This window comes from Mycteria americana, chromosome 16, assembly GCF_035582795.1.
Source record: "Mycteria americana isolate JAX WOST 10 ecotype Jacksonville Zoo and Gardens chromosome 16, USCA_MyAme_1.0, whole genome shotgun sequence".
Lineage (NCBI taxonomy): Eukaryota > Metazoa > Chordata > Aves > Ciconiiformes > Ciconiidae > Mycteria > Mycteria americana.
Window position 1 is genome coordinate 13383245 of NC_134380.1, and position 27739 is coordinate 13410983.

The 27739-nt window shown below is 71.2% G+C and overlaps 1 protein-coding gene across 6 annotated transcripts; it reads left to right on the top strand.

Annotated features, from left to right (window-relative positions):
• The first annotated feature begins 2966 nt into the window (after window positions 1–2966).
• AATK (apoptosis associated tyrosine kinase) lies at window positions 2967–27453 on the top strand. Of its 6 annotated transcripts, XM_075518674.1 has the most exons (16): window positions 2967–3123; window positions 15224–15357; window positions 16332–16373; window positions 16664–16805; window positions 17721–17800; window positions 17940–18058; window positions 18593–18680; window positions 18912–19045; window positions 19762–19846; window positions 20593–20714; window positions 20895–21044; window positions 21147–24315; window positions 24458–24605; window positions 24743–24932; window positions 25141–25353; window positions 26207–27453. In XM_075518674.1, the coding sequence occupies exons 1-16, from the start codon at window positions 3036–3038 to the stop codon at window positions 26262–26264; spliced, it is 4962 nt and encodes a 1653-aa protein (XP_075374789.1). In that variant the 5' UTR covers window positions 2967–3035; the 3' UTR covers window positions 26265–27453. The 6 variants fall into 6 exon arrangements, with proteins under 6 accessions (XP_075374789.1, XP_075374787.1, XP_075374790.1 ...); XM_075518672.1 differs by lacking the exon at window positions 26207–27453 and having other exon boundaries at window positions 25141–26110; XM_075518675.1 differs by lacking the exon at window positions 26207–27453 and having other exon boundaries at window positions 24696–24932; window positions 25141–25306.
• Window positions 27454–27739: the final 286 nt, after the last annotated feature.

A 27739-nucleotide genomic window follows, 5' to 3' on the forward strand; every position in this document is an offset into this window, starting at 1 on the left:
CGGCCAGCGGCACGGCGAGCGGTTAGCAAGGGTGGCGGTGCGGCCATTGCAGGCTCTGCCGAAGATCCCCAATTAAGGAGCCCCTCTCTCCCCTCCTGGGATTAGGCGGGATGAGTGGAGCCCCTTGGCTGCCGGTGAGCCCGACCGCTGGGCCAGGAAGGAGGTCAGGAGCGCAGGGTGCTTTTGGCAGCCGCCGTGCAGAGATCGTGGCTCAATCTGGTGTCTGCCCCGGAGAGGATTAGCCGCGGCCCCAGACGAATCAGCTGGGAAGCCGGAGCAAATTGGCAGGATCCGTGCAGGGTAATCTCCCCTGCTAATTGGGGCGAGCGTGCTGCTCGCCTGCCTGAGACGTGGCAGCAGCGCTGCCCGGCCGAGGGGACGCCGGTTGGGCTGGTGCCACGTTGTGCCTCTGGCCGGGCACGGTGCTCTGCCCGGGGTGGGACCATCCCGGCCGCAGCCGCGAGCTGCACCCCGGGTGGTGGCTGGGGGGATCCTTGCTGGGGCTTTTGGCCTCGGTTCCTCTTCGGGATCTTCTCTTTCACAGCCACGTCAGAAAACCGCAAGGAACCGGGGCGAGAGGAGGGCGGCGGGCGGCTGGGGGCACAGAGCGGGCCCAGGGGCGGTGGGCAGCGCTGGGGGTGGCGGTGGGTTTGGGGGACCCCGGCACGGCTCACCCCTGCTCCTGGCTGTGTCAAACGGAGCTGCCGGGGCTGAGCACTGGGCCTGTCACCTGGGCACGGAGGGTGCCTGGGCAGGGAGCTGCCGTGCACAGGGTCCTGCCTGAGCTGGGGGACCCAGGTCTCCCCAAGGAGGGCAGGGCAGCGCAGCGGGACCATCCCATCCCCGACCTCATCCTCATCCCTATCCTCATCCCATCCCTATCCCAGCCCCAGCTCACCCCTGTCCTTGTCCACTTCCCCATCCCATCCTCATCTCCATCCCACCCCCATCCCATCCCGTCCCATCCCGCCCCAGACACGGGCTGCGCTGGGCTCCTGCACGGCGGGAGGGGAGGGACGCTGGGCACCGGGGCTGCGTCCGTGGGGAGCTGCCCACCCCCGAACACGGCAGCTGGGCCATTTCATCCCCTCCCACTCGCCGAAGCCACCGCCGCCCCTGCCCAGCGGCGGGAACGTCTGGAGCTTGTCCCCCTCCCGCCCCGCCGTCGGGACCGGCCGCGTGTGCTCGAGGTGCTGAGGGCAGCTGGGACGGGTGGGTGCCCGGTGCGGGCTGCGGGACAGGCTGGTGGGTGCCGGCGAGGGCTCTGCGCAGCCGCCCGCCTCCGCCTGCATCCAGATTCACCGTGACTCAGCCGACGCCAGCTCAGCCGCATGAGGAGCGGCCCTGCAAACCGCCCCGGTGGTGCGCGGCCACCCGCTCCCCACGGGACCGCGGCTGCTCCGGTGGGTGCGGATGCCGCCGCAGCTCCCAGAGAGCCCAAATCCCCTCCCAGGGTGCTGGGCGCCGTGCCAGGGCAGTGCCGGGTTTACTCGGCTGCTTTGAGGGAAGGCGTACGGGGGAGCTCGGGGGGCTCCCAGGCTGCGCCGAGCAGGAGCGTGGGGACACGGCCCTTTGCACAGCCGGGAGGGACCGGGGACCTGGGGGGCGGCTGGCGAGGGCAGTGGGGGGCAGCGGGCCGTGCCCCGGCTGGGGGGCACCGAAAGTGAAATGGGCGATGGGGTTCGGCCATCCCCCGCTGCCCTTCGCAGAGGGACCTCGGGGCCGCGCAGGTCGGAGCTGCTCCGGAGCAGGGAAACGCGGAGGCTCAGGAGAAGCGAGCTGGCTCCGGCTGCCGGGAGCGTGTTTATTCTCCCAGCAGTCTGTAATTTTTCCAGCCCTGCATCTATTTGCGGCAACGTGACATGTGCAGCGTGGTGTTCTTTGCAAGCTTGAAGTCTTGTAAAAAATTAATCGTGTACGCAAAATTTGGCTTTAAATATTAAAACCGACTGTGGGGAAGCGCGAGCCCCGTGCTAAGAGCTGAGCCCTGCGCGGGGTGGGCCGATGTCCCGCAGCGGCAGCTCCTGGACGGCAGCTCACGGGGACGGGACCGTCCCACCGTGACCCCGAAGGAAAGTCCCACCTGGGTCCCGGCTGCTCTCTGGAGCCGGGTGGGCTCGGTGACCGGCTGTGCCCGCGGCTTTGCCACGGTGCTGGTCAGGAGCTGCCCGGGGCCGTGGGCGAAGCCGCGGGCTGTTCCCTGCCGTGGGGCCGGGACCGCTCAGTTTTTAGAGGATCCCGTGTTTGGAGGGCGCAGTCCCACGTGCCGGGGCTGCGGCGTCAAGCGCACGAGGCCGAGCTGCGCGGCCCCGCAGCGGGGCGGCCCCCCAGCCCGACGGGGACCCCGTGCCGCGGGCCGGCCTGGCTGGCTTCGCGAGGTGCGGCCGGAGGGGCTGCGCTCCCCCTGTCCCGGGCTGGGTCTGGGGGCTGCGGGGCTGAGGCCGTGCTGGCGCGCGGGGCTGCGGGTGCGGAGGTTTGGGGGCGGGGGTGTCCAGCCGGGGTGCGAGGTCGGAGCGCGGGGTGCGTGGGAACCGCGCGGCGGGGCGCGCGTGTGGGGCTGGCCGGGGGGCGAGGGGCGGCCGGGGGGCAGAGCCACCCATCCTGCCCCTGCTCCCGGCCCCGCTCCCGGGAAGCCGGCGGTGCCCCGGGGCGGGTCAGCACCGGAACAGCTCCGCGGGGCCGGATCGGGGGGTCCCGGCCCCGCTCCCGGGGGGGTCCCGGCCCCGCTGCCGGGGGGTCCGGGCGGGCTCCGTCTGCCCCGGCCGGGCCGCGCGGGGGCGGCGGCGGCGGCGCGTCCCGGGGGAGCGGCGGGTCCCGGTGCGGGCCCGGGGCTGCGGCTCCGCCACCTGCCGCCCCCGCCCGCGGGAGCCCGCTCCTCGGCGGCGGCGGCGCGGCCCCTCCCCGGGGCACGGGGCGCGGGGCCGCGGCGGCCGCCATGGAGGAGGAGCCGCCGCCGCCGCCGCCGCCGCCGCCGCCGTGCCCAGCGCGGGGCCAGCGGCAGCCGGCGGCCGTGAGGCTCCCGCCGCCGCCGCGCCATGGGCCGCCTCGCCGCCGCCGCCGCCGCTGCCATGTCGGCCGCCTTCCTCAGCCCCAGCCTCGCCTTCAGCTCCCACTTCGACCCCGGTGAGTGCCGCAGCCCCGGCGCCGCCCGGCCACCCGCAGCCCCCGCCGGCTCCGACCCGCCGTGCCCCCGCTCCCCCCCGCCCCCCATCCCCAGCCCCCGCCGAGCCCTCCCCGGAGCCCTCGGGGGTCCCTCCCGGGCAGCCCCCCCCCCGCCCCCTGCCCGCCGCGGTCCCCGCTCAGCCCCGCACCGGCTGCCCGCGCTGCCGCTGCGCCCTGCCGCACCGGGCACGAAGCATGCCCTCGCCCTCGTCGCCGTGAAATGTCACTTCATGGGCTCCCGGCTCTGCCGACCGGACCCGAGCCGCCGCGTTTGGCCCCGGTGAGCCCTCTCGGTGCGGCGGGCGGAGCGCTGCCGCAGCCGGGCGGCATTTTGTTCCCCGGGCTGGAGCGCGCGGAGGAATCCCGGGGGCTGCGCTGCCTCTGAAGGCATCTCTGCCACGGGCACGGAGTAATGACACCGGGATAACGGGGACGGCGAGGGGGGGGAAGACGGTGCCAGGGGCTGAGCCCCCGGCTGCCCGGGACGCCTGCCCGCCCGCCGGCTGGGGGGCTGCTGGGGGCCCCTCGGGCTGGGAGAGCCGGTGGGGGTCGGCGAGGTGCCGGGGGACAGGGAGCGGGCGTTTTGGGGCGCGGGCTGTTATGTAAGGTGCCGTGTTACGGCCTCGGCCGCGTCGCAGCTGCAGGAAGATGCTGCAGACGCGGGAGCGGAGCAGGGGCTGGCTTTTGTGTGCGTGTTTTGGGGCTGCCGCAGCAGCAGCCTCCCCCCCTCTCCTCTGCCTTTCGCTCCTCGGCTGCCAAACGCCGGCAGCCGCCTCTCGCCTGGCGTCCCTCCGGTGCGGGGATCGGTGCGTGGGACCCGCTGCCCACGAAGCGGCCGCCGAGGTGGGAAGCCCCGGTGAGGTTGGGGACGTCCGGCGGGGCTGGCGGCGTGCTCAGCACCGGCCCTTTGTTTACCAAAGCGGGGAAAGCGCGTGCCAGGGTCCGGCAGCCAAGCGGCGGTGCCGTGGCTCCCACGCCTCTCCCGTCGCCTCCTCCATCACCGCGAAGGAGGCGAAGCGTCGCCCGTGCTGGACGCGGTGGCAACGGAGGCTCTGGCTGTCGGTGCCGGGCTCCTGCATCCCTCCCAGCCGGGCTCCTGGTCCCTCCTTCCTTCGCAGCACGCCGCTCCCGCTCCCCTGGCCCTGGCCCTGGCCCTGGCGGCTGTGGATCCTCTGAATCCACGGAGGGATTTAAAAATGAACCACGCCAGGACTCGCCAAACCGTGTCCCCGTTGCCGGAGACTCTGTTCCCAGCCCCCTCGGCATTGATTTCTGCTCAGGAGGAAACCTCTTTATTTGCATCTAAAATGTGGTAGTGCTGGAAACGGAGCCGTGTTCGCTGTCCTCAGCCTCCGGTGTGATTTCTCTCTGGGTTTTCGTGAGGCGCCCCGTTTGCCGTGCTAATCCCATCAACCTGGGGATTTGCAGGGCACATTTGATTTAAAAATCCTTCTGCAAGAAGGTTTCCATCGCTGCCCGTCGTCGTGCTGCCGTGCGCCCGGGCCCAGGGCTCGGCTGCCGTCGTACGGCTGCCACCCACGGTTACTGGCAGGGAGAGGAATTAAAGCGGGGAGCAAACCGTATTCTCTATTTCACGGCTTTGTTGATTTTGTCCGTTTGGCAGCACCTCCTGCCTGCGCGGTGTTGCCGGCTGCCCGCACCAGCCCGGTTTTGCTGGGGTTTGCTTGTGCCGGCGTGGAAGGTGAGGAAGTGCTTTGTGGGGCTCGGTGGCACCATGGCACCGCGGCTGGGGGACAGGGCAGCCCCGGGGGCTCCGGCTCTGCGAGGGGAACAGAGACGCTCCCGGCCCCGTGTCCCCACATCCCCTGGGGAGGGACGGTGGGAAGCCGCAGCCACCGGGACTGGGCCGGGGGCTGAGCCGGCAGCGGGGAACGGTGACGGTGGTGTCACCCGGGGGTGCCGAAGGGGTGTGCCAACCGCAGCAGCCCATGCTCCGGCCTCACCTTGTGTTTTCGGTGAGGCCGCTTGCCTCGGCCATCGGATGTGCCCGTGCTGGGCTGTGCCGGCCGCCCGGGCTGGCGTGCACCGCTCGGGGGACGCGCTCGCTCCCAGTGCTGGGGGCTCCGGGGGGGGGTCCCAGCCCGGCGGCCTCGTGGTTCCTGTCTCGCCGTGCCCGTGCACAGGCCAGACCCAGAGACGCTCCTGCGTGCTGCGCGGAGCGCCGGAGCCACCGGCAGAGCGCCGACCGCCCTGCTGGCGAGAGGCACTGCCACGCCGCCTGCCCCACGCCGGATCCCCCAGGGTTCCTGCGGGAATTGGGTGCCCGCTCCCTGCCCTTGCAAGCCCCGTGACCTGCAGCAGCCCGGCCGAGCGGACGCCGCTTGGAGGCACCGGGCAGGAGTGCCGCGTCCCCTGTGTCACCCGGGTGGGCAGCACTTTGCTTTGGGCTCAACGGCACCCCGTCCTCTCGCAGCGAAGCCAATAGCAGCTGCCCGGGGATTCACGGGTGTCTCTGCTGGGGGAAGGGGCTGCTCCCCTCCGTGTCCTGCTGCCTGCCCTGCCCGCCCTGCCTGCTCCCAGCCCGCACTTCCCCATCTCAGACCCAGGAGTGCGTTTTGAAATCGTGAGAAACATCCTCTCTCCTCAACCTATTTCTTCTTCCCCTTTTTTTCCTCCCCTCGGCTGCCCCGGCCTCTCTCCCCGCCCCACGGTGGCCAGCGAGGTGTCGCTGGCTGCCGGCGGCTGCGGCATCGCCGCTCTCCGCTCCGGCTGCGGGACCCTGCTCCTGAACCCTGCGGTTTGGGGGGTCGTGTGCCGGCGCAGCGTGCCTGAGCCGGGGTCGGCCGGGGCTCGAGGTGCTGGGTGGGGATGGGGGCTCAAGGCCGAGGGCGGGCAGGGGGTCCCCCCCAGCCCTGTGTTTTCGCTCCTGGCTGGCACATGCTGCCGTCCGCTGTCCCAGGCCACGCAGCGGCCACAGCTCGGCGAGTGCTGGTGCTCCGTGTCCGGCATCACCGTCCACTCCTGGCACGGGGATGGGAAAGGACTTGGGGGACCGCGGTGGCAAAGGGGCCCTAGCACCCAGAAGGACCCCACAGCCCAAATGGGGCCCAGGCACCCCCTGTGCTCCCACCCTGGCACCAACCGTGCCGCTGGCTGCCGGTGATGCCGGGGGAGGGCGAAGGGAAGGTGCCGCTGGGGCTGGATGCAAAGAGGGGATTTGGGGCAGGGAGGTGGGAGCTCCTCGGGTGGGACGTGATGGTGGCGGCTACGGGGAGGTGTAACGCCCTGCGCGGCCGGGGCAGCACCGTGGCCAGCATCCCGTCTCGCCACACGTTTCCTGCGAGGGGACGGTGCGCGGGAGGTGCCAGCGGCGCAGGGCCCGTCTGTCTGTCCGGGCTGGCAGGCAGCAGGAGCCGGGTACGCAGGCAGGGGGGTGAGACCCTGCGGGGGTGCCGGGCGCGGGCAGCGCCGGGGCGGCACGCGGCGAGCCCCCTGCCCCGGTGGAGCCTGGCCGCTGGGCTGCCGTGGGAAATGGCGTTGGCGCAGCTCTGCAGTGCAGCAGGGCAGCTGGGCCCGCTCGGCGGGGGGGACGGATCCAGGCAGCCGGCAGCACCGCCGCGCCGGGGGTGCCGCTTTGCTCCCCCCTTCTCCCCTCCTTGCCCGCCTCCGCGTGCCGCTCCCTCCCCGCTCCCCCGCCCCGTGCACACGGGCGACTGCGTTCTGGATGGCGATACGGATCCCTGTCAAAGCCAATTAGCAGAAATTAATACGCCGGGGTTGAAAGGGCTCCGCGCTCCCGGGAGGGGAGTGGGCTGTGACTCACGGGCTCCCTGCCCGGCGGTCCCGGCCTCCGTGGGACATCACGTGCCAGAGCAGCCCACGGGCTCTGCCCGCCCCGGCACCGCGTGCTCCCGGCCAGAGCAGGGCTCCGGTGCCTGCCTCGCTGTGCCGCGCAGCCTGCCTTGGCACGAGCCTGGCTGCCCCGGTGGCACCAGGGGACGTGGGCCAGAAATGGCACCGCCAACGTGCTGCCCGGCTCGGGGCTGCGGCGGGGGGCTATGCTGTGCACCTGCACGCACGGCCGCATCCTTCCCGCTGGCACGAGGGGTCTGCATCCAGCTGGGGGGTCTGGATTTAGCCAGGGGCCTGCCCGGTCCTGGCTGCCTGCGGCCAGGGCAGGCAGAGCGGGCGACTCGTGCTTCCCGGGTTTTGCCTCGTTCACGTTACGCTGCCGCGCCATCCCGCTAATTCCACGGGCTGGAAAACCCCCGCCAGGTCAGGCAGCTCCCGCGCTTGGGTCCGAGGGGCCGTTGGGCCGCTCTCGTCCCGCGGCTGAGCCCGTTTCTACCCTGTGCCGCACCAACTCGGCGAGCGCAGAGGCACCGGGACCTGCTGCCCGGGGTGGAAGGATGGCGGTCCTGGCCGTGCCCTAAAGCTGCTCGGGGGCTCTGCTTGGCTCCGGCTGCTCCTGCCCCGGTGAACGCCCCGGCACGTCCCCAGCGGGGCTTTGCCCGTTGGGGTGGGCTGAGCCGGAGGGACCCTGCGGGGACACGGCGTGGGACACTGGGCTGGGGCAGCTGTGGGGAGGGCTGGAGGGTGACGGGGCTGGCGCGGAGAGGAGCCGAGCCGTGCTGACTCAGCGTGCCCGATGGCAGGAAAATAAATCTCCTCTGGGCATTAATCCCCCTGACAGCTCGGGGAAGCGTCGGCGGAGCACGCCGCGTGGCCGTCCTGGGGCAATTACTGCCATAATATCGTTTGCCATCGGCAGAGCTCTGAGCCGCTCCAGCCTGGCGTAATGGCCGGGGCGCAGAAGGGACGGGGAGCACCCCGGGTTGCACCGGAGCTGGTGCAGGGCTCACGGTGGTGCTCGGGGCTGGCCGAGGGACGGAGAGGACGAGGGGCTGGCGGGTGCGGGAGGGCTCGGCACCTGAGGAAGGGGGAGCAGGTCCAGGATTTCCCGCAGAGCCACCGTCCCCCAGCCCGGGATGAAGGCAGCGAGCGTCAGGGGGTCCCGCTTCCTGTCCCTTCCCCTCTGCCAGCCACGACCGGCATCCTCCTCCACAGCCTGGTGCCAGCAGCCGTGTTAAAGCGGTTCGTTTTAATTACTGGAGCGAAGGAAAATTCCAGCGTAGGCAAACGCCGTAAATGGAGCAGCGCTGCCTGCCTGGCCGGGCAGGGACCGGCTCTGCCCTCCGTGCCTGGGCAGAGAGCGGCTCTCCCACGGGCGCTCCCAGGCTCCCGTCCCGGCTGTGCCGGGGTGTCCCGCTGCCGGGCCGCCGCGTCGGCCTCCACAGCCCTTCGTCTTTCCGGAATACCCGTGAGGCTGCGTGCTCCTCCCGGTGCTCGCCTGCTCCGCAGCTGCGGTGGCCGCACCCCGGGTGGGCAGTCAGGAGCAGGGCTGAGACCGGCTCCCACCCTCGGCTCATCCCCGCTGCCATCGCTACGGCAAAGGAGGGGTTTTTTTCTGGGCTCCCTGGTCTGTGTGTTCCCGTGCACGTGGGTGACGGGTGATTTGGGCGCCGCGGGGCCGGCCAAGAGCAGGCGTGGTGCCGAGGTGTGCCGTGCTGGCTGGTGCCGAGCACCCCTGTGGTTCGTGCCCCGAGCAGCCTTGAGGCTGAGCCCCGCTCCCTGCTGCGCCATGGGCTGGGGCAGCCAGGGTCCGGGCCGTGCCGGCTGCGGTGGGGGACGCCCTGACGGCTGCCTGGGAGCGGGGGTCTCCCCAGTGCCCACCCGGGTGAGCGGCCCCGGCAGCGGCAGCGCGGAATGGACGCTGTGACCAGCCACCGTGCCCCGGCAGGGCCGCGCAGGGCCCTCGGCACACGCCGCTGCTTGGGGCCGGGACCGGCCGCCGCGGCTTGGGGCGGCTCCGGCCACCTCCGGCACCGTGGCTGCGGCGGCCGTGGAGGATCCCGTCGCCGGTGACCCCCGGGGTCCACTCGCACGCCTTGCCCGATCCCCCCGGGCGGTGTTCGGGCACGCAGGGCTGTGATCCCCGCGGCGACTGCGCCGTGCGGCTCTGAGGTGTGGGGCAGGCGAGAGGGGAGCTCCCGGGGAGCCCCCGGCTTCGCCGCCGGAGCAGCTCGAGGCTCGACCGCAGGGAGGGGTGGCCTGGGGCGGGGGCAGAGCCCGCGCCCGGGTTTCTGCCTGCCCTCGACCACCTCCCGCGCAGGGCCCTGCTCCTCCGTCGCTCCGTTCTGGAGCTGAAGCTTCTCGTTTCATAACGCCGCCGAGCATTTCTGATAAAAATAGGCTGCCCGCTCCACGCTGCCTCTCTCCCGCTGTTACGTAAACGCCGCTCTGCCGGCTGGCGAGAGCCTCGTCTCGGCCGGTGCCGCGCGCTGCCGGCAGCGGGACCGCGGTGCCGTGCTCGCGGGCAGCCCCGGCTGCCGGCGCCGCTCCCGGCACTGCTCCTGGCATGGGGCTGGCGGGTGCGGGCACGAAGGGCCGAGGTCGCTCCCTGTCCCTCCGGGTTTGCCGTGACACAGCCGCAGCATCCCTGCCGGCGTGGGAGGCTTTACGGCGCCCAATTCGGACCTGATTTAAAACACCAAGCACGGCAATTCGGTCTAAATAATCAATTGAATGCTGCTTTGCGTGCTTTTTTATATATTATTATTTTCTCAGAAAATGGAGAAAGTTGACCGCGGTTGGGCCGCGTTGGCTGGAAACCCGGCGCTGCAGCAGGGCAGGCTTTGATGGAGGAACTTGGATTTTTTTGTTTCTAATCAGGCTGACACGCTTGGTGCGTGCACAACAATGATGCGGCTTGGCCTATACTTATTACAGTCCTAATTTTTATTTCATCACGTTAGAAAATGATGGATGATCTTTTTTTATTTTCCATCTAATTATTTTTTTACTGCTAATTCATCCCAAGATGATAAAACCAGAATTAAGAGGCAAGAATCTATCCTTTTAAAATACTTCTGCGTTGGTTAAATAAGCCCACATTAAAAGATACATAAGGAGAACAGATTAACAAGGCGTGCCTTGCATTTAAAATTAACCCATCTATTAATCACCGGAGAGGTTGCCCAAATGGCTCTGCCTGTTCCTGGTGGGAGAAGGTCCCCAGGGCCGGGGGGTTCAGGGTGCTGCTTCCTCGCGCCCTGGTTCCGGCCGGCTGCCGCGAGGGGACGCGTGGCTCCCGCGGCGTCTCGGTGGAGGGTGCTGCGGGTACCGGCTCCGTGCCGGGCTCCCGGGTGGCACCGTGGGTCGTGCCAGCCCCGACCCTGCTCCCTGCTCCCGGCTGCCCCCGTGGCCCAAGGGATTCGGGCTCAGGGGTGCAGCAGCCGGGGCCATCCCGCTTCTGCCCTGCCCTGCTGCCCAGCTTGCCGGTGCCTCAGTTTCCCTCTGGAGCTGCAGACCGCGAGGAGCAGCCTGGCGTTTGCGTGCTAAATGGCAGCGGATGGTTCCTTGCTGCCTGGATGCGCGTGGGTGAGCAGAGCGCGCATCCTGTGGGGTGTAAAATTGCTTTCCTGGAAGCTGCCCATGGACCTGGGGATTAACGCGATGCCAGGGCTGTGTCTGTGCTGGGAGAGCTGCCGGGGCCAGGCAGCGCTGAGCCCGCGGCTGGACGTGCCGATGGGTCCTGTGTGTTTGGGTCCAGCCCTGCTCCCTGCCCGAATCCAGACCCAGCACCCTGCCCGAATCCTGCCCTGCTCCCTGCCCGAATCCTGCCCTGCTCCCTGCCCGAATCCTGCCCTGCTCCCTGCCCGAATCCAGACCCAGCACCCTGCCCGAATCCAGACCCAGCACCCTGCCCGAATCCTGCCCTGCTCCCTGCCCGAATCCTGCCCAGCACCCTGCCCGAATCCTGCCCTGCTCCCTGCCCGAACCCTGCCCTGCTCCCTGCCCAAATCCAGACCCAGCACCCTGCCCGAATCCTGCCCTGCTCCCTGCCCAAATCCAGACCCAGCACCCTGCCCGAATCCTGCCCTGCTCCCTGCCCAAATCCTGCCCTGCTCCCTGCCCGAATCCAGACCCAGCACCCTGCCCGAATCCTGCCCTGCTCCCTGCCCGAATCCAGCCTCTCCGAGTTGGGCACCTGCTGCAGGGTGCTGCACCCCGGCCCAGGGAGCTGCACCCTGGGGTGCAGGGCCCGGCAGGTTCATGGGGTGGGGTGGGAGCTGCGGTGGGGCGGCGAGGGGGCAGGGGGAGACGTGCAGCCCGCGCTCCCGAGGCAGCGGAGCATCCGTCACCTCCTGGGCGGCTCTGCAAGCCCTCACCCCGCCGTGCAGCCCCTCGGCAGTCCTGGGGGCAGCCACCCTCTGTGAATTACAGGTGGGGAAACTGAGGCACGGGACCGTGGCTTGCACCAGGTCCTGCAGCGAGAGGCCAGGCGGGAGCAGGGGGTCATGACGTGCCGTGCCCTGCGCCCCGCAGCTTTCCGCCCTGGAGCTATCGCTTGTGCTCTGCCTGGTCGGGGAGGATGCTGGGCAGCCCTGCCTGTACCCGGGGGGGTGGGCAGGAGCCGGGCGCTGCCTGCCCACGGCTGGCCCCGCACGCAGCCTTCGCCCTGGGCTGGGAGCCCTGAGCTGCCGCCGGGCTCTGCGGGAGCCCCCGGCTCGTCCCTTCCGCACACGTCAGCCGCTGCTCGCCGTGCTGGGCTCCGTTCGCCGCCGGGGAGAGACGAGCAGCGGCCACAGCATCGCCCCAGCCTGCAGAGCGGCCCAGTGGCAGCGTGCCATGGCCGGCGAGGCGGCCGCCGGCACCCGGCAAACGTGAGTCAGCAAAGGGAAGGGCTGCGCTCCCCGTTCCCGCACAGAGGCCGGCAGAGCGGGCAGCGGCATCACGCTGCGTGGCCGGCACCCCACGCCTGGGTTCCCCCCAGCCTTTTCCCGTCCCTGCTAGGAACCGGCGTTCGGGCCTCCGACCTGGCCGGGTGGGCAACGCAACAGGCTGGGGGGGCGTCGCTGGGCAGGGCTCTGCCAGCTGCGGGGTGCGTGGCAGCAGCTCCATGGGGTGGGAGGGCAGCGCGTGTCCCGCTGCACCCCACCGCACCCCGCTGCACCCCGCCGCACCCCACCGCACCCCGCTGCACCCCGCTGCACCCCGCTGCACCCGGCTTCCCTGGTCTCTCTCCGCTGCCGTTCTGCTCCCGTTTGGGCAGGTGCCCCTGGGGCTGGAGCTGTGGCCTCGCTGCTGCCACCAAACCCCCGTCTGTCCCCACCCCGCAGGGCTGGCCAGGGTGGGGGGATCGGTGTTGCCCGGCTTGGACGCAGCCGCCGGCGCATCCCAGCCCCACTGCCGGGCAGGTCGGTGGCCCGGGCTGGCCCCGGGTGCTGGGGGCTGCCCGAGTGATGCAGCGGTTCCTGCTGGCCAGGCTGGGGGATGCACTGAAGTGGCCGTTCTCAGCCTGGCTCCCGTGGCGAGGCCGGCTCTGCGCAAGCAGGTTGGGGGGCGGGGGGGGATTGCTGCAGAGCCGCGGCTCAGGAGCCCCACGGCACCCCCGTGGCTGGGGCGGGGGGTTCGTGACGGTGCCAGGCAGGGCTGCGCAGGGGTCCCAGCCCTCCTGCGGCGGTGACCCCCCCCCCACCTACCCCGGCCCGGCGCCTGTGCCAGCGCGGAGCGCAGGGCTCCGCCGTGGGGTGCTGCCCGCCCGCCCCAGCAGCGCTGCCGCCGTGCTGCCTGCGCCCGCCTGCACCCCCTGCCCGGCTGGGGCCGGCTCCGAGCACCCTGGCCTTGACCCAGAGGCCGTCGTGGCGGGCGGACGTCCGAGCAGGCTGCCAGGGAGCGGCTCAGGGCTGGTGCCGAGCGCCAAGGCTGGAGGAGGGCACGGTGCCGGTGCCAGGGGACCCTGCTCCTCTGGGAGAGCAGAGCCTCGGGATGGGGTGCAGGATGCGGTGGGGCCCCGGCTTCTCTTGAAAGCCCTGGGGTCCTTTACACCGCATGCAGCCCCCCCTGCTCCCCGCATCCCGGCGCTCCCTGTGCCCCGGTGCTCCTTGTGTCCTGGTGCTCCCTGCGCCCCGGTGCTCCGGCAGCCGCTGCTGCAGGTGCGTTCGACCTGGTTTTGGGAGCATTTGGCCTCTGAAATGATGCCACGTTTCCCATCGCCATACCAAACGCCTGTGCTGCGGGTATGGGGAAGGGCAGCGCTTGCTTGCCCGGGCAGCCGGACGGTGGCGGCGGGTAACGGTGGTGGTGGTGCCCCCGCCCTGGCGCGGCACCCTGCCTAGTCTGGGCTGGCCACGGCTCCCAGGTCGCCGGTTGTGCAGGTGGGGAAACTGAGGCAGGACCAGCCGGACCTCACAGGCTCGGTGGTTTGGAGAGTGGCTCGTCTGCAAAGCTCCGGTTCCCGAGCCGCGGCCGAGGGGCGGCTCAGCTGACGGTCCCCGTTGGAAAGGCTTCTGTCGCTGAGCTCTGCTCCCCGTTGACGTTCAAAAGGCTCTTTTCAGTGAGTCATTTTCTCTCTTGCTGTCCCACTATCCAGGGAAAATGGTGACATTCGCGGTACAAAGTGTGTTCACCATGGAAACCAGCTGAAAGGAGGGGGAACGCCACCCCCCGCTCCTCCCAGGTTCGGCTTTGCATCCACGAGCCTTAGAAGATGGCTCTTGAGCTCCTTCGCAAGCGCCGGCAGAGTTTGGTGTGGCTCGGGCCGTGCCAAAGCACGCGGGGCCGGTGCGTCCAGTCACCACCATGGCAGGAGCCAGGGTGCTCCGTGCCGTGCGGTGCCGGGCAGCGCCTGGGAGCAGCCGTGCGGTGCCGGCTCCCGCGGGGGCAGCAGGACCTTCCCCCAGCCCCTCTGTGCCCTTCAGGTGCCTCTCTCAAGGACCCCGGCGGGAGCTGGCAGCGCGGCGTTGAGCCCCGGCGCGGGTGGCAGCGGAGGGGCAGCGCGGCCGGGGCGCGGGGCCGGCGGCGGGGCGATGCACCGTGCTCCGTGCGCGGGAGCCGCGTGTGCACCACGAGCTTTCCCGAGGGGCTCGGCACCGAGCTCGGTGGCTTGGGGAGGGACGGCAGCGCTGGACGGGGGTTTGGGCCGGGGTGGGTACGGCTGAGTGGGGCCGTGGGTTAGGGCAGGGCACCCCTCCCAGCCGCGCTGTCCCGCGGGGAGGGCACCGCGCCGGGCACCGTGGGGCTGCGTGCGGGTCCCCGGCGAGGCCGGCTCTGCTGGCAGCACCGTGGCCTTCCGGCTTCCTCCCGCCACAATCGCACCGGTTGTTTGGGCAGGCTCTGGGCAGAATAGTAATGTGGCAGCTGCAGCCGGCGGCGGGGGCCTGGCAGGGACTGGCAGCTGGGCCGCCGCTGCCACAGCCGCCACCGTGCTCCCCGCTGCCCCGAGGGGACGCGCAGCCAAATCCGGCAAGCGGGTGCCGGATTTGGGGTGTGCTGGTGCCTGGAGGGTGCGGTGCGGGAGCAGCAGCGTTCCCATCCCGGTGCCTGGTGTCCTGGGGTCCGGAGCCGGTGCAGGGCGCGGAGGCTGGAGCTGCGGCTGCGGTTTTGCACAGCGGTGCTTGCAGGCGGGACGGCGCGGGGCAGAGGCAGAGGCAGAGCTGTCGGTGTCAGCGGGAGCGGGGCCGGGGGCTCCCGGCAGTGCTGGCAGGTCTCCGGCAGACCCTTCCCCTGGGGGACCTCCTCTCCGAGCCCCGTGGATGGCTTTGCCCAGGCGCTGGGGATCGGCCGCCCGTCCTCCCGGCTCCCGCAGGCACAGCGGCCGGCCGGCCTCGGGACACCGCCTCGCCCGGGGCCGCCGCCGCCGTACTCGCCGGAGGGCAAACTCTGGGGCCAGGGCTCGGCTGGGCAGGGGTGCCTGGGACCCCAAGCCGGTGTGGCCCCCTCCACGGGGTGTCATTGCCACCCTGCATCTGTGGTCACTGTGCCCCCGTCCCGCTCCCTGCAGGCTGCCGGCAGGGTCCTGCCTCGGCTCTGGGGTCCCTCCTGGGCTCCCCACCCGTCCTGGCCACGAGCTGAGCCAGCAAAGGGGGCACAGTGGTGCTGGGACCCCCCCCCCGCTTCCCCCGAGTGCTCCCCGCCAAAGCCCCCGTGAACCCCAATGTGTCCCTGCGTCCCGTGACCCCCACCCCCGGCACAGCCTCGTCCCTCCCCGGTCCCCCCCGCCCCCTGCCCTGAGCCCGAGCCCCTCCTGTCCCCGCAGACGGCACCCCCCTTAGCGAGCTCTCCTGGTCCTCCTCGCTGGCCGTTGTGGCTGTTTCCTTCTCGGGGCTCTTCACCTTCATCTTCCTCATGTTGGCCTGCCTGTGCTGCAAGAAGGGGGACATCGGCTTCAAGGTGAGCTGGGGACACGGGGGGGGGGCAGTGGGCGGGGGTCTTGCCCTGGGACTTGGTGGGGCTTCTCCCTGGGAGCCCAGCGAAGGACGGAGCACCCGGAGGATGCGGGTGCAGGATCCCCTGCTGCCGCCGGGGCCAGCCCCAGTGCCGGTGCAGGATGCGTCCCAGCTCAGGGTAGCGTTGCTCAGGGGGAGCTCAGCCCCCCCCTGCCTGCCGGGGTGCTGCGGGGCTCAGCATCGCTGTGGGTCGTATCCTGACCCAGCCAGGATCCCCATTCTGCACAGAGCCTGGATGCTGTGGGGCTCAGCATCGCTGTGGGTCGTATCCTGACCCAGCCAAGCTCCCTGCTCTGCAGAGCATTGACGCTGTGGGGCTCAGCATCGCTGGGAGTCGTATCCTGACCCGTCCGGGCTCCCGGCTCTGCAGAGCCTGGATCTGTGGGGCTCAGCATCGCTGGGGGTCGTATCCTGACCCGTCCGGGCTCCCGGCTCTGCAGAGCCTGGATCTGTGGGGCTCAGCATCTCTGCAGGCCGTATCCTGACCCATCCGGGCTCCCGGCTCTGTGCGGGGCCAGGCCACGGCATGGTTAAGGGCTGCGGCGGTCCCACCCGCACGCCCCCGGGGGTGGGAGGCACCCTGACCTCACAGGCACAGAATGTGCCGAGAAACGTTTTTTCCCTAATTGCTGGGATTTTTGTGGAGGCTTGTGGCGCCCGCGGCAGGAGGGGGGGGACACGCTGGGCCGTTGTATAACCGTCCCACACCGGCCACAGCACCTCGCCTCGCCGGAGGGGAACAATGAGCCCCCTCGTGCCCCCGCGATGGCTATATAGGGCCGGCCGCTGCCCGTGTCCGGCGGGTCGCGGCGCGTGGCACGCCGTGGGGCAGCGCTGCCGGCGGGGTTGGCAGCGCCATGGGGCAGGGCTGGGCAGGGGCAGGGTGAGATGCTCACCATCACCTACCTGCTCGCCCAGGCGGCTTTCGGGAGCTGGAGGCTGACCGGGCGGCGCAGCCAGGTAATGGAACGGGGTGCCGGGGCGGTGGGGAGTGGGTGCCTGCCCCGGGGCCATCCCCATGGCGGGGGGGGGGGGGGGGGGGTCTGCCGTCGGGGTGCAGGCAGGGCTGCGCGCCCGGAGTGGGGGATTTCAAGGTCCCCGTGCCCAGGGGTGCGCGATGCACGGGGCGCGGGTGAGCCCGTCAGGGCGGGGGGCGGAGGGGCACGCGGGGCAGGTTGCCGGCAGCGGGGAACCCGCAGGGTCAGTTGTCTCTGCTCGGTGTGTGCCCCCCCACGCGCCCCCCGGCCCAGGAGTTCGAGAACGCCGAGGGGGACGACTACGTGACGGAGCTCTCGGCCCAGGGCTCGCCCGCCCCCCAGCATGGCCCCGAGGTCTACGTCCTGCCCCTCACCAAGGTCTCCCTGCCCATGGCCAAGCAGCCGGGGCGCTCAGGTAAGCCGGGGGGGGGGCAGGGGGTGGTCCGTGCGGGACCCCTGTGCGCCACGGTTGGGGGTCCCGCCTCACCGGGCTGCAGGGAGGGGGTGGCGGGGTGAGGTGGGGATGGGGGGTCTCCCCTCTCCAGCGGAGCCCGGGATCTGGCAGGAGCAGCTCCTGGGCAGGGGACGAGCAGCCGAGGTCCCTGGGGAGCGCTGCCACTGTCCCTCTGTGCAAGGGTCCCCGGTGGCCTGTCCCCAGCCCCGTGCATGGCACCAGCCCGGGGGAGCAGCGCACACCCCGCCGGGGTGAGACGGGAGACGGGCGCCCCGAACTGTGACACCCGCGAGCCCCGGTCCCTCGTAAACAAGCCCATGAGTGGGAGAGGAATGCGGGGGGTGCCCGGCCGCGGCCCCCTCCTGCCCAGCGTCACTCCCCAGCCCGGAGAATGGCGGCAGTGTGGCGGGGCCAGCGCGGTGCGAGGCGGTGCGACGCAGCCCAACAATGGCCCCATTGCTGCCCTCCCTTGGCATGGGTGCCCGGGGGGCAGGACCCGCGCTGGGGGGGGCTGGGAAGGGGCTAAATGCCAGAGCTCCCGCTGGGCTCGGCTTCGCTCTCCTTGGTCCCTGAGGAGGACAAGGGGCAGGGAGCCAGCTCACCGTTGCCAACCGATTTGGGGACGCCGGTACCCCGCATCCCCCGGCCGGCGCGGCTGCGGGAGCATGCCTGGACAGGAGGATGCCCTGGCTGCAGGGTGCCGGGGGATGGCTGCTGTGGGGACTGCTCCGGAGCACCCTGGGGGGGTGCAGGGCCTGGCACCGGGCGGCACGGTGGGGACGCCGGGGCTTGGCCGGGACCGGCGGGTAACGCGGGCAGGCTGGGCGGGCGGGCGGGCGGGCGGGCGCGAGGGCAGCTGGATGTGCTCTGTTACAGTGCAGCTCCTCAAGTCGGCGGACCTGGGGCGGCAGAGCCTGCTCTACCTGAAGGAGATCGGGCACGGCTGGTTTGGCAAGGTGAGCGGCAGGGGCAGGGTCCCTTGGGGACGCCCCAGTGGGATGCTGGCTGCGGGGCCGGGGCCGGGCACGGCGGGGTTTGGGGTGAGGACGGGGCGCGTGGTGAGGACGGAGGGGACGAGCCTGTCCCTCGCATCAGGTGTTCCTGGGGGAGGTGAACTCGGGCATCAGCAGCACCCAGGTGGTGGTGAAGGAGCTGAAGGCGAGTGCCAGCGTGCAGGACCAGATGCAGTTCCTGGAGGAAGCGCAGCCCTACAGGTACGGCTGGGGTCACTCGGCGGTGCCGCTGCCGCACGGGGCACAGCCGGGAGCGGGGATGCTGTTGGATGGTGCCTGGGCCCCTCTGAGCCGCCTTTGGCTGCCGAGCGGAGCCGTGGCTGCCCCACGGAGGTGCCCGGCCGAACTCTCACGGCAGCACGGCTCTGTCCCGGCCCCGTCGCCTGTCTGCCGGGGGCTCACTGCGGCGGGACAGGGGCTGTGCCGGGAGCCGCCGGCCGTGGCACGGGGGCAGTGGGCTGCGGCGAGGTCACGGGCAGAGCGGGGCTGGCGGCGGTGGTGGGGGTGGCGCGGAGCTGCTCCCTGCCCCAGCAGAGCTGAACAAATGTCCCTTTGTGGCGCGTCCCAGGGCGCTGGGACGTGCTGGTACCCGCTCCCAGCGCTCCCGGCAGCCCCCGCGCTGGCTCCCGGCGCAGCAGCGGAGGAGGCAGGGAGATGGCTCCCCGGGGGCTGCCGCCGTCCCCCCGCCCTGGCCGGCGCGGTGCCGACGTGCCCCCGTTGCTCTGCCTCGCACAGGGCCCTCCAGCACACCAACCTGCTGCAGTGCCTGGCCCAGTGCGCCGAGGTCACCCCGTACCTGCTGGTGATGGAGTTCTGCCCGCTGGTGAGTCCCGTGCGTCCCCCCCCCCCCGCGTCCCGTCCCGCTCCCCGAGGTGCCGCCGTGGGGCCAGGGTGCGAGCTCTGACTGCGTGATACCGCGGAGGGGTTGCGGGGCTGCGGGCAGGGCTGCGGGCAGGGCAGGGCAGGGCGCGTGGCAGTGCTCTGCCCTGCCGGGCACGGCTGAGCCCCTGGCGAGGCGAGTGCCACGGAGGGTGACGGTGGCGCTGCCCTGCAGGGTGACCTGAAGGGGTACCTGCGGAGCTGCCGGGGGGCCGAGGCCATGACCCCGGACCCGCTGACCCTGCAGAGGATGGCGTGTGAGGTGGCCTGCGGCGTCCTGCACCTGCACAGGAACAACTACATCCACAGGTAGGCTGGCCTGGCGCCCCGGGGGGGGCTGGGGAGGAATCGGAGGGTCCGGACGCGCGGGGTCTCCAGGACGCCGGCGTTCCTGCCCCACCGCTGCTCCTTCTGCCCAACAATATCCTGGTGCTGAGTGAGTTGCAGACAGAGACTCCAGCATCAGTGATTTTGTTGAGGAGGGGGTGCGCTGCCGTCGGGGGCCGCCGGAACTTCCCCACCTGAGCCAGGCTCTGCGGGTGGGTCCCCACGAGGGTGCCCAGCGCTGTGGTCGGGGGAACGTGGGGTCCGACTGTGCCGGAGACGGACTTTCCTACAGGCATCCCGGCCTCGGTTGGCTCTGCCGCAGCAGGGGTCTTGCGTGCCCCGCCTGCGTGACCCCTCCAGGGCTGGGGCAGCCGCCCGGGGAGCCCGGCTCCGTGCCAGGGCTCGCTTTGCCCGGGGACGCCCGCTTTCTGCTTGGCTCAGTGCGTGACGGATGGATGGAGGCGCAGCCGGAGCCGCGCAGGCATTCCTGCTGTGCATTCGGTGGCTGGTTATCGGCACGCCCGGTGTTCGGCAGCGAGACTGCCGGCCCCGCCGCTGCGCGGCCGTCGCGCTCCCACCGCCAGCCCCGCAGCCGTGGCGCTGCCGGGGGGCCCCGAGCACAGACCCGCAGTCCCCGGACGGTGGGTGCCCCCCTGCCCCCCGTGGCGGCGGTGACGGTACCGGGGTTTGCTTGGCAGCGACCTGGCCCTGCGGAACTGCCTGCTCACCGCCGACCTGACCGTCAAGATTGGAGACTACGGGCTCTCGCACTGCAAGTACAAAGTAAGGCTGGTTTGGGGGGAAGAGGGGGCTGGGGGCTGCGCGCCGGGACCCCGCGGCATGCACGCGTACGCACGCGCACGCGCAGACGCGCGCTGCACCGAGCCCTGCACCCCCCGCACGCATCTCCCCTCCCCAGCGGTGCCGGGGCAGCCCCCCGGCCCCTGGGCTTTGCTGGGGCAGGTGGGGGGTGCTGTCCCGCAGAGCACCCTGCGAGGGTCTCTCTGCGCCCCGGGACCAGGCTGCCCCCCAGGCTTGGCCCCCCCGGGGCTGGCAGCTCCCCCGAGCATGAAGCGGGGGGGGGGTTTGCTCCCCCCGAGCACCCTGGCCCCTGCCCAGCGGAGCGCAGTGCAGCCAGGGCTCCCTGCTCCTGCCTGGGCTGGCCTGGACGTGCCCCCCTGCCCGGGCCAGCTCCCTGCAGGCTGGGGGCTGTCTGTCCGTCCTGCCTGCGCCCCGCTGCCTGCGGCTCCCGGCGGGGCTGCGATTGCAGCCAGGGCGTGGAGGGGGGCGGTGGGGGGGGAGGCTGGGGGGCTGGAGAGGGCTGCGGGTGGTGAGATGGGGGGAGCAGGCAGAGGGGGCTGGGGCGGAGGGAGCGGAGCACGAGCAGGGGGGGATCAGGGACCTGGGGCGCGGCGATGGGGTGGCTGGGGGGGGTGACGGGGCCGGGGACGGCTCTCGCTGTGGTGTGGCCGGTCCCTTACGCGTAGGTTTGACGTTCTCTTCTCGTACTGACCCTGCATACTTGGCAGGACGACTACTTCGTGACGGCCGACCAGCTGTGGGTGCCGCTGCGCTGGATCGCACCCGAGCTCATCGACGAAGTGCACGGCAACCTGCTCATCGTGGACCAGACCAAGTCCAGCAACGTCTGGTGAGCGGGGCCTGGGGGGGCACGGGGGGGCTGCAGCTGGGCACGGCACGGGCTGGGGGGTGCAGAGGGAGGTCCGGCACGAGGGCGGCGGCGGTGGGATGCGTCGGGGTGGATCCTTCTCGGGGCCGCTGGCCGGTAGCGGGGTCTCCCCGTGCCCCCAGCATCCCGCCCTGCCCACAGGTCACTGGGCGTCACCATCTGGGAGCTGTTTGAGCTGGGCAGCCAGCCCTACGACCACTACTCCGACCGGCAAGTGCTCGCCTACGCCATCAAGGAGCAGCAGCTCAAGCTGCCCAAGCCCCAGCTGAAGCTGTCGCTGTCGGAGCGCTGGTGAGGCCCCGGGCCGGGCTGCGGCCGCATCCTGCCCCCTCCCTCTCCCTGTCCCCGGGCGGGCGGGGGGCCGGGGCTGACCCCCGCCCCTCGCCGCGGCAGGTACGAGGTGATGCAGTTCTGCTGGCTGCAGCCGGAGCAGCGTCCGACGGCGGAGGAGGTCCACCTCCTGCTCTCCTACCTCTGCGCCAAAGGGGCGACGGAGGCGGAGGAGGAGTTCGAGAAGCGCTGGAACTCCATGAAGCCCAACGGCAGCGCCAGCGCCGGCCACCACGGCGCCGAGCTCTCCTCCTTCCCGCTGCTGGAGCAGTTCTCGGCCGACGGCTTCCCCTCAGACGGGGACGACATCCTCACCGTCATGGAGACCAGCCACGGCCTCAATTTCGAGTACAAGTGGGAGCACACCAAGACCGAGCACTTCCAGGCGCCCCTGGGGTCCCTGAGCCCCAGCAGCGCCGCCCGCTACCACGACCTCTACTACCCGGCCGCAACCGCGGGGCGCCTGAGCCTGGGGGTCTCGCCCTCCTGCTACGAGTGCAAGCCGCCGGGCTGCCCCGGCCTGCCGGCACCCGGCGTGGTGCCCATCCTGGGCGCCCACAGCCCCTCGCTCGGCAGCGAGTACTACATCCGCATCGAGGGGCCCGGGGAGGGCAGCGCCGAGCTGGACTACGCCATGTGCGCCTACAGCCCCGCGGGCGAGCGGGGGTCCCCGCACCCCCCGTCCTGCTGGAGAGCCCAGGGTGCCCGCGGCAGCGCCTACGACTCTGACAGCAGCCCCACCGTCTCCCTCAGCATGGAGCCGCTGCTGGGCCACGCGCCGGCGGGCGAGGGCTCCTGGGAGTGCGCCGAGTACTACCCCTACCCCTGCCCGGGGCAGGAGCCGCGGGGCTACGAGCCGTCCCCCAGCCACGGGGCCGAGGGGTACCTGCTGGAGGAGGAGCCCGCCCAGCCGGGCAGCCAGGACTGGCCCGTCCCCGGCTTCCAGCCCGGCATCTTTGCCGACCCGCTCGGCGTCTCGCCGTCGGTGAACTGCGCCTACAGCCCCCGGGGGTACGGGGAGCCGCAGGCAGTCCCGCCGGGCGGGCGGCTGCCAGGGCAGAGCGGGGCCAGTCTGGACTGCGTGGCGTTGGAGCTGGGCGAGGACAGCCCCCCCGGAGCCCCGCGCCCGCAGGCCGCGAGCCCCGCGGCTCAGCGGCATCCCTGGGCCTCCAACAGCTCCGCCAACAACAACATCGGCAGCGGCAGCCCAGCGTCCCGCGAGCCCCCGGCCGGTGACAGCTGGTGCTACCGCCGCATGATCACCTTCCGGGGGCTGATGGCCAAGCCCCTGGGCACCGTGCCCCGCGGCCAGCCCCAGCTCGGGGGGTCCCCGCCGGGCCACGACTTCCACCGCCCGCGGCAGGATCAGCCCCCCGGCACGGCCCGCGGCTCCTCCTCCCCGTGCCGCTCGCCCTCCCCGCAGCGCCAGGCCTGGCACAGCCGTGACTCATCAACCTCCGGCCGCTCGCAGGCGGCGGCGCTGGCTGGCAGCCCCAGCGCGCCGAGGGGCCCGGGCACCGCCCCGCCAGCCGGCGCGGGGGCCCCGCACGATGCCCGCCCGGACGAGAGCGTGGAGGGGAGCGGCCCTGCCCACAGCCCCCTGCCCCACGCCACGGCTGCACCGGGGCTGGGCGAGGCCGCCCCCATGGCTGGCACCGCGGCCCCTAACCCCGGCCCCCCCGCGGAGCCCGGCGTAGACGGCACCCAGCTTGTGCCAGAGTCCCCCGAGGCGCCTGTGCCGGCGCCCGGGGAGGCTGCCGCCGAGAGCGACGCGTGTGCCGCCGGTGATGCAGACCGGACGCCGGACAAGACCTTCTCCAGCGCCAGCTTCCCCAGCACGGACGAGGGGAGCGATGAGGACACGGCGGAGCTGACCTCCGGCATCTTCACCAACTTCTCTGGGGACTACCTGGAGCGGGCGGAGGCGGCCCCGGCGTTCAAGTCCCTGCAGAAGCAGGTGGGGACACCGGACTCCCTGGAGTCGCTGGACATCCCCTCCACGGCCAGCTCCTGCGAGGTCTTCAGCCCCATCGCCTTCGCGCCCACCGGCCAGCCCAAGGCCCTCGACAGCGGCTACGACACCGAGAACAACGAGTCCCCCGAGTTCGTCCTCAAAGAGCCCCACGAGCCCCGAGAGCCGGAGGCCTTCAGCCAGCTGGGGAAGCCGCCCCCGGGGCTGCCGGGGCCGGGGGGCGAGGGCGAGGGTCCGGCCCCCGAAACACGGCTCTCCGCTTCCCTCGGGGCCGAGCTGCACAGCCTCGCCGAGAAGAACCCCTACCGCGACTCTGCCTACTTCTCCGACTACGACGCCGAGGCCGAGCGCGGCCCCAAGGACGAGGAGGACAGCGACGGGTCCCGGACCCCAGAGGCAGAGGAGGGTCCCCAGCCCCCTGCGCAGGACCTGGGGCGAGCCCCTGTGCTGGGAGAGGACCCGCTGCACCCCCCGGGGGCACCCGGCAGCCCCCCACCGGCGCCTGCCATTGCGGGGGCGGCGGACGTTCCGGCAGTGGGGGTTTCGGCAGGGGACCGGAGGGGGGCAGAGTCCGGGAGTGCTCCGGCCGGCCCCACGGGACAGGGGCCTGGCACCGATCGGCGACCCGCTGGCACGGGGCTGGTGCCGGGCAGCTCCCTGCGCCCCGACGGGGACGCCTGTCCCCCGGGCTCTGCGCCGCCCAAGACTTTCTTCTTGACCCCGGTTCCAGCAAGCCCCGGGGAGCCGGCGTCGGTCGGAGGGATCCCCGCGCCCGAGGGCGTCCCCGGGCTTGGGGGAGCTGCAGCCAGGGGCGAACAGACTGTGCCCCCCACGCCGGGGCTTGGGGAACCAGGGCTGCCCCCCGAGGGGAGCGGGGTGGGCGACGCGCCGGGGGGTCCCAGCACGCTGCTACCGGGGGGCGAGCCACCCCCGGGCCTCTCCCCGCTCCCGGCCGCCCGGGAGCCGCATCCGGCCGCCCCCGAGCGCCACGAGGAGCTGGAGGAGGAGGAGGAGGACACGGAGGACAGCGACGAGTCGGACGAGGAACTGCGCTGCTACAACATCCAGGAGCAGAGCGAGGAGAGCGAGGAGGAGCCGGCGGCTGTGCCCATCGTGGTGGCCGAGAGCCAGAGCGGCAGGAACCTGCGCAGCCTCCTCAAGATGCCCAGCCTGCTCTCCGAGGCCTTCTGCGAGGACCTGGAGCGCAAGAAGAAGGCCGTCTCCTTCTACGATGACGTTACCATCTACCTCTTTGACCAGGTGGGCGGCCGCGGGGCGGGGGGCAGAGCCGGGCGCTGGGCACGGCCCCGTGGCGTTTTCAGACGCCGGGGACCGGTGGCAGGAGCCGTCCCCAGGCGTGCCTTCAGCGAGGGTCCCTTCCCGCCTCTCTCCCCTTCCGCAGGAAAGCCCCACGCGGGAGCTGGCTGAGCAGAGCTTCCCAGAGCCCCCCCAGCCCTCGGGGCGGCCCCCCGCTGGCAGCAGCCCCCCCAGCCCGGTGGACAGGCTCGGCGCCTCGGACGACTCCTCGGACGGCAACGCCTCGGAAGAGAGTGAGGGGCCGGGGCGGGTGGCGGGGACCGTGGCGGGGCAGGCCGGGGTGACCCCCGCGGTGGGCTCAGCCCCCTCGCTCCGTGTCGCAGGCGGCGGCTTTGAGTGGGATGACGACTTTCCGCTCATGCCGGTGAAGCCGTCCCTGATGGCCTCGCTGACGGGGACGCCGGTGGAGCCCAGCCCGGCCGTGCCTGCGCTGCCCGCGCTGGTGCCGGTGCAGAAGCAGGTGCTGCCCATCCAGTTCTCCCGGTTCACGGTCTCGCCCGCCCCGGTGTCCCGGTTCTCCATCACCCACGTTTCCGACTCGGACATGGACTCCATAGGAGGTGAGTCCCCCTCGCACGCTGCTCTGCGGGCGGCTGGGACCCCCCGCCACCCCGGGGGTCCGGAGAGCTGCCGTCCCCCGGTGCCAGCCATGGTGGAGCGTGGGGTGTGCGGGACACCCTGCCCTTGTGCCCCGGGGGGGGACGGTCACCCCCGGGTGTCCCGCGGGAGCACCGGCACCTACTCACGCCGCCTCTCCGCTCGTTGCAGGCAGCAGCGAAGACGGCGACCGGGAGTGAGCCAGCCGGGACGCTGGCCGGGTGTCACCCCAGCACCGGCGCTGGCGCGGGGCGGTGGAGCCGGGAGTGGGGTCTGGCCGTGGGCTCCGAGACCGTGCTCTGGAATTTTTAGGCAGATTTTATCGGAAGGAGCTCGTTTGCTGCTGCGAGCGGGAGCGGGGCCAGCGCGGCCCGGGGCCAGGCGGTGGGTGATGGCCGTGTGTGCGCGTGCATGTGTGGGTGGCTGTGTGTGTGCGTGTATAAATAGACACATATATATATATATAGACATATATATATATATAAAAATTATAGCATTTAAAGGGTAGTGCCCTGACCTCGCTGACATTTGCAGAGTGTCCCCCCCCCCAGTGAAGTCCCCCCCTTGGCTTCTTGCCCACGTGTGCTCCCCGAGGTGGTGTTTGTCCCCGCACCCCTGTGCTGTCCCCTCCATGCCGTGTGCTTGGCCTTGCACCTCACCGCGGCTCGGCTACCCCACAGCCACCCCACGGCTGCCCCACGGCGTTCCCGAGCGAGGGGCCGCCGGCTGCCGCCGCTGATTGAGGTCGCCCCGAGCGCACCCGCTCCTCGTGCCGGGGCTGCCGCCAGCTCTTGTGCCCCCCCCCCCCGTGCCTGGGGTGGACGGCACGGCTTTGGGGGGGCTCAGGGGGCTGGGGAGCTTCCCCCTCCCTTGCTTTTTGGGGAGCAGCCTCGGCCCAGCAAGGGACCCTGAGGGCTGGCAGGACCCCTGCGCCGCTGCGGCGGGGGGTCCCAGCTGCCCCTACGCGCGGCAGCCCCCCAGGACCCACCGACCCCACTATTTTTGTATTTAAAGAAAAGGATTAAAAAAACAAAACAAAACAAAAAAACCACCCCCAAACCCACCCTAAAAACAAAACTTGCTGTTGACTGAACCCACATTGACGCGATTTTAAGTTATTGCTGCCAAAGAGACGTAACGAGTCGGGGGGGGGGGGGGGGGGGGCGGGGGGCGCGCGCGGTTCTTCGTTCCGTTTTTTGGGTTTTGTTTGTTTGGTTTTTTTTTTAATTCATTTGAGGCTTAGGATAATTGTGCAATTCCAGCTTCCAGAAGGAAATGGAAGTAAGCGGAGCTGAGCGAAACCTTGAAATCAGGGCTGGTTCCTTTGGGGTCTATAGACCAAACCCTGAGGTGAGAAATGCCCCCCCCGGCCCCCTCCTCGCCCCCAGCCCCGCGTCCCGCAGCCCCGGCTGGCTCCTGCCGCCCCGCTCACACGGGGCGAGGGCTCACGTGCTCGTGCACGGACGCACACGTGCACGGACACACACGCACACGTACCCGCGTGGGACGGGGCTGCTGCCGGGGCGTTCTGCTCCGTGCCGGGGCGTTCTGCTCCGTGCCGGGGCACGGTGCCGCAGGACGAGCCCGTCCCTGGCTCGGCGCAGCCCCGGCACCGCGGCGATGCTGCGGGTCCAGCCCGGTGCTGGGCCTTACCGTACTCGCCCACCCTTCTCCCGCCTTCACGCCCAGCCCAGCCCCGAGCTGCGTCCCCAGCTGGGGCCCTCTGGGAGGTCAGGAGGCTGTTGTAGGGGGCGAGGGGGCTGTGCCCCCTCCCCAGGGGACAGCCAGGGTCCCAGGGGGTCCCCAGCTTCAGCCCCAAAATCCAGGGCGGCTGTGCCTGCCCCGTACCCCCCTCGCCGCTGGTCGCTTCTCCTGCGGCAGCCGGTTGGCACCTCACCGATGGCAATTACTGCTTTATTTAAGTCTTTAATTTAAGCTCCAACCCGGCCTGTACCCCCCACCCCCCCAGCCCCCCCAGCCCCAGCGCCGCTCTTGCAAGCCCTTTGCTGACTGCTTTGGGAGCTGGGGGGGCCGTCACCCTGCGCTGGCCGGGGGCTCGGGGCACAGCACCCATCTGTGCTGGCGGGTGCAGCCTGCGCAGGAGCGCAGGGCGGGGGTGCCGGGGTGCCCTTCCCGCAGCACCCACCCTGCCGCACCCCTCCCCACCCTGCCCGCGTTGCGGGGGGCTTGCTCGGCGTTGCGGGGGCGGGGTGGGGGGGGTTGCTCGACCCCCTCCCCAGGCACCCCCCCGCCCCCCCCCAGCAGCCGGGTTTGGTCTATGGCGCCGCAGGTCCCTGCCTCTGGAGGGCAGCATGAGGACAGAGCTGTGTCTTGGATATTTTTTTTAATAGAAAGGCTATTATTACATTGTCTATTTTATCAATACGGGTCATAACTGCTGTATTTTTTATCAGTGCTGATTTCCATACAGCTCCCAGCATGTGTGTCAAATATCATCGGGCCAATAATAAAGTTTTTAAAATATCTTAAGCCGTTTGCTGCCCAGATCATTGCCCGGCACGCGGGCGGCCGCCGGCTCTCGCCCCGTGCGAGGCCGGACGCTGGGCATCGGCCCGGGGCCGCGACCAGGGCTGCTCGGGATGGAGACCAGCGATGCTCCGGGGCCGGGCGGCTGCCTCTGGCCAAGGAAGACACTGGGGGTGGGGGGGGGATTTTATTGCTCATAAATTACTTTTTTCTCATAAAAAATTATTTCAGGTTACATCTTGCAGGTGCCACCAAGCCAGGAGGTGCAGCGAAGCCCCGGGGG

Excerpts from the sequence above, each read along its gene's own strand:
- AATK (XM_075518672.1), top strand. The coding sequence starts at position 3,036 with ATGGGCCGCCTCGCCGCCGCCGCCGCCGCTGCCATGTCGGCCGCCTTC. Across the intron at positions 19,046-19,761 it reads AGGAACAACTACATCCACAG|CGACCTGGCCCTGCGGAACT; the intron begins GTAGGCTGGCCT and ends TTTGCTTGGCAG. Across the intron at positions 24,316-24,457 it reads CCATCTACCTCTTTGACCAG|GAAAGCCCCACGCGGGAGCT; the intron begins GTGGGCGGCCGC and ends CCCCTTCCGCAG.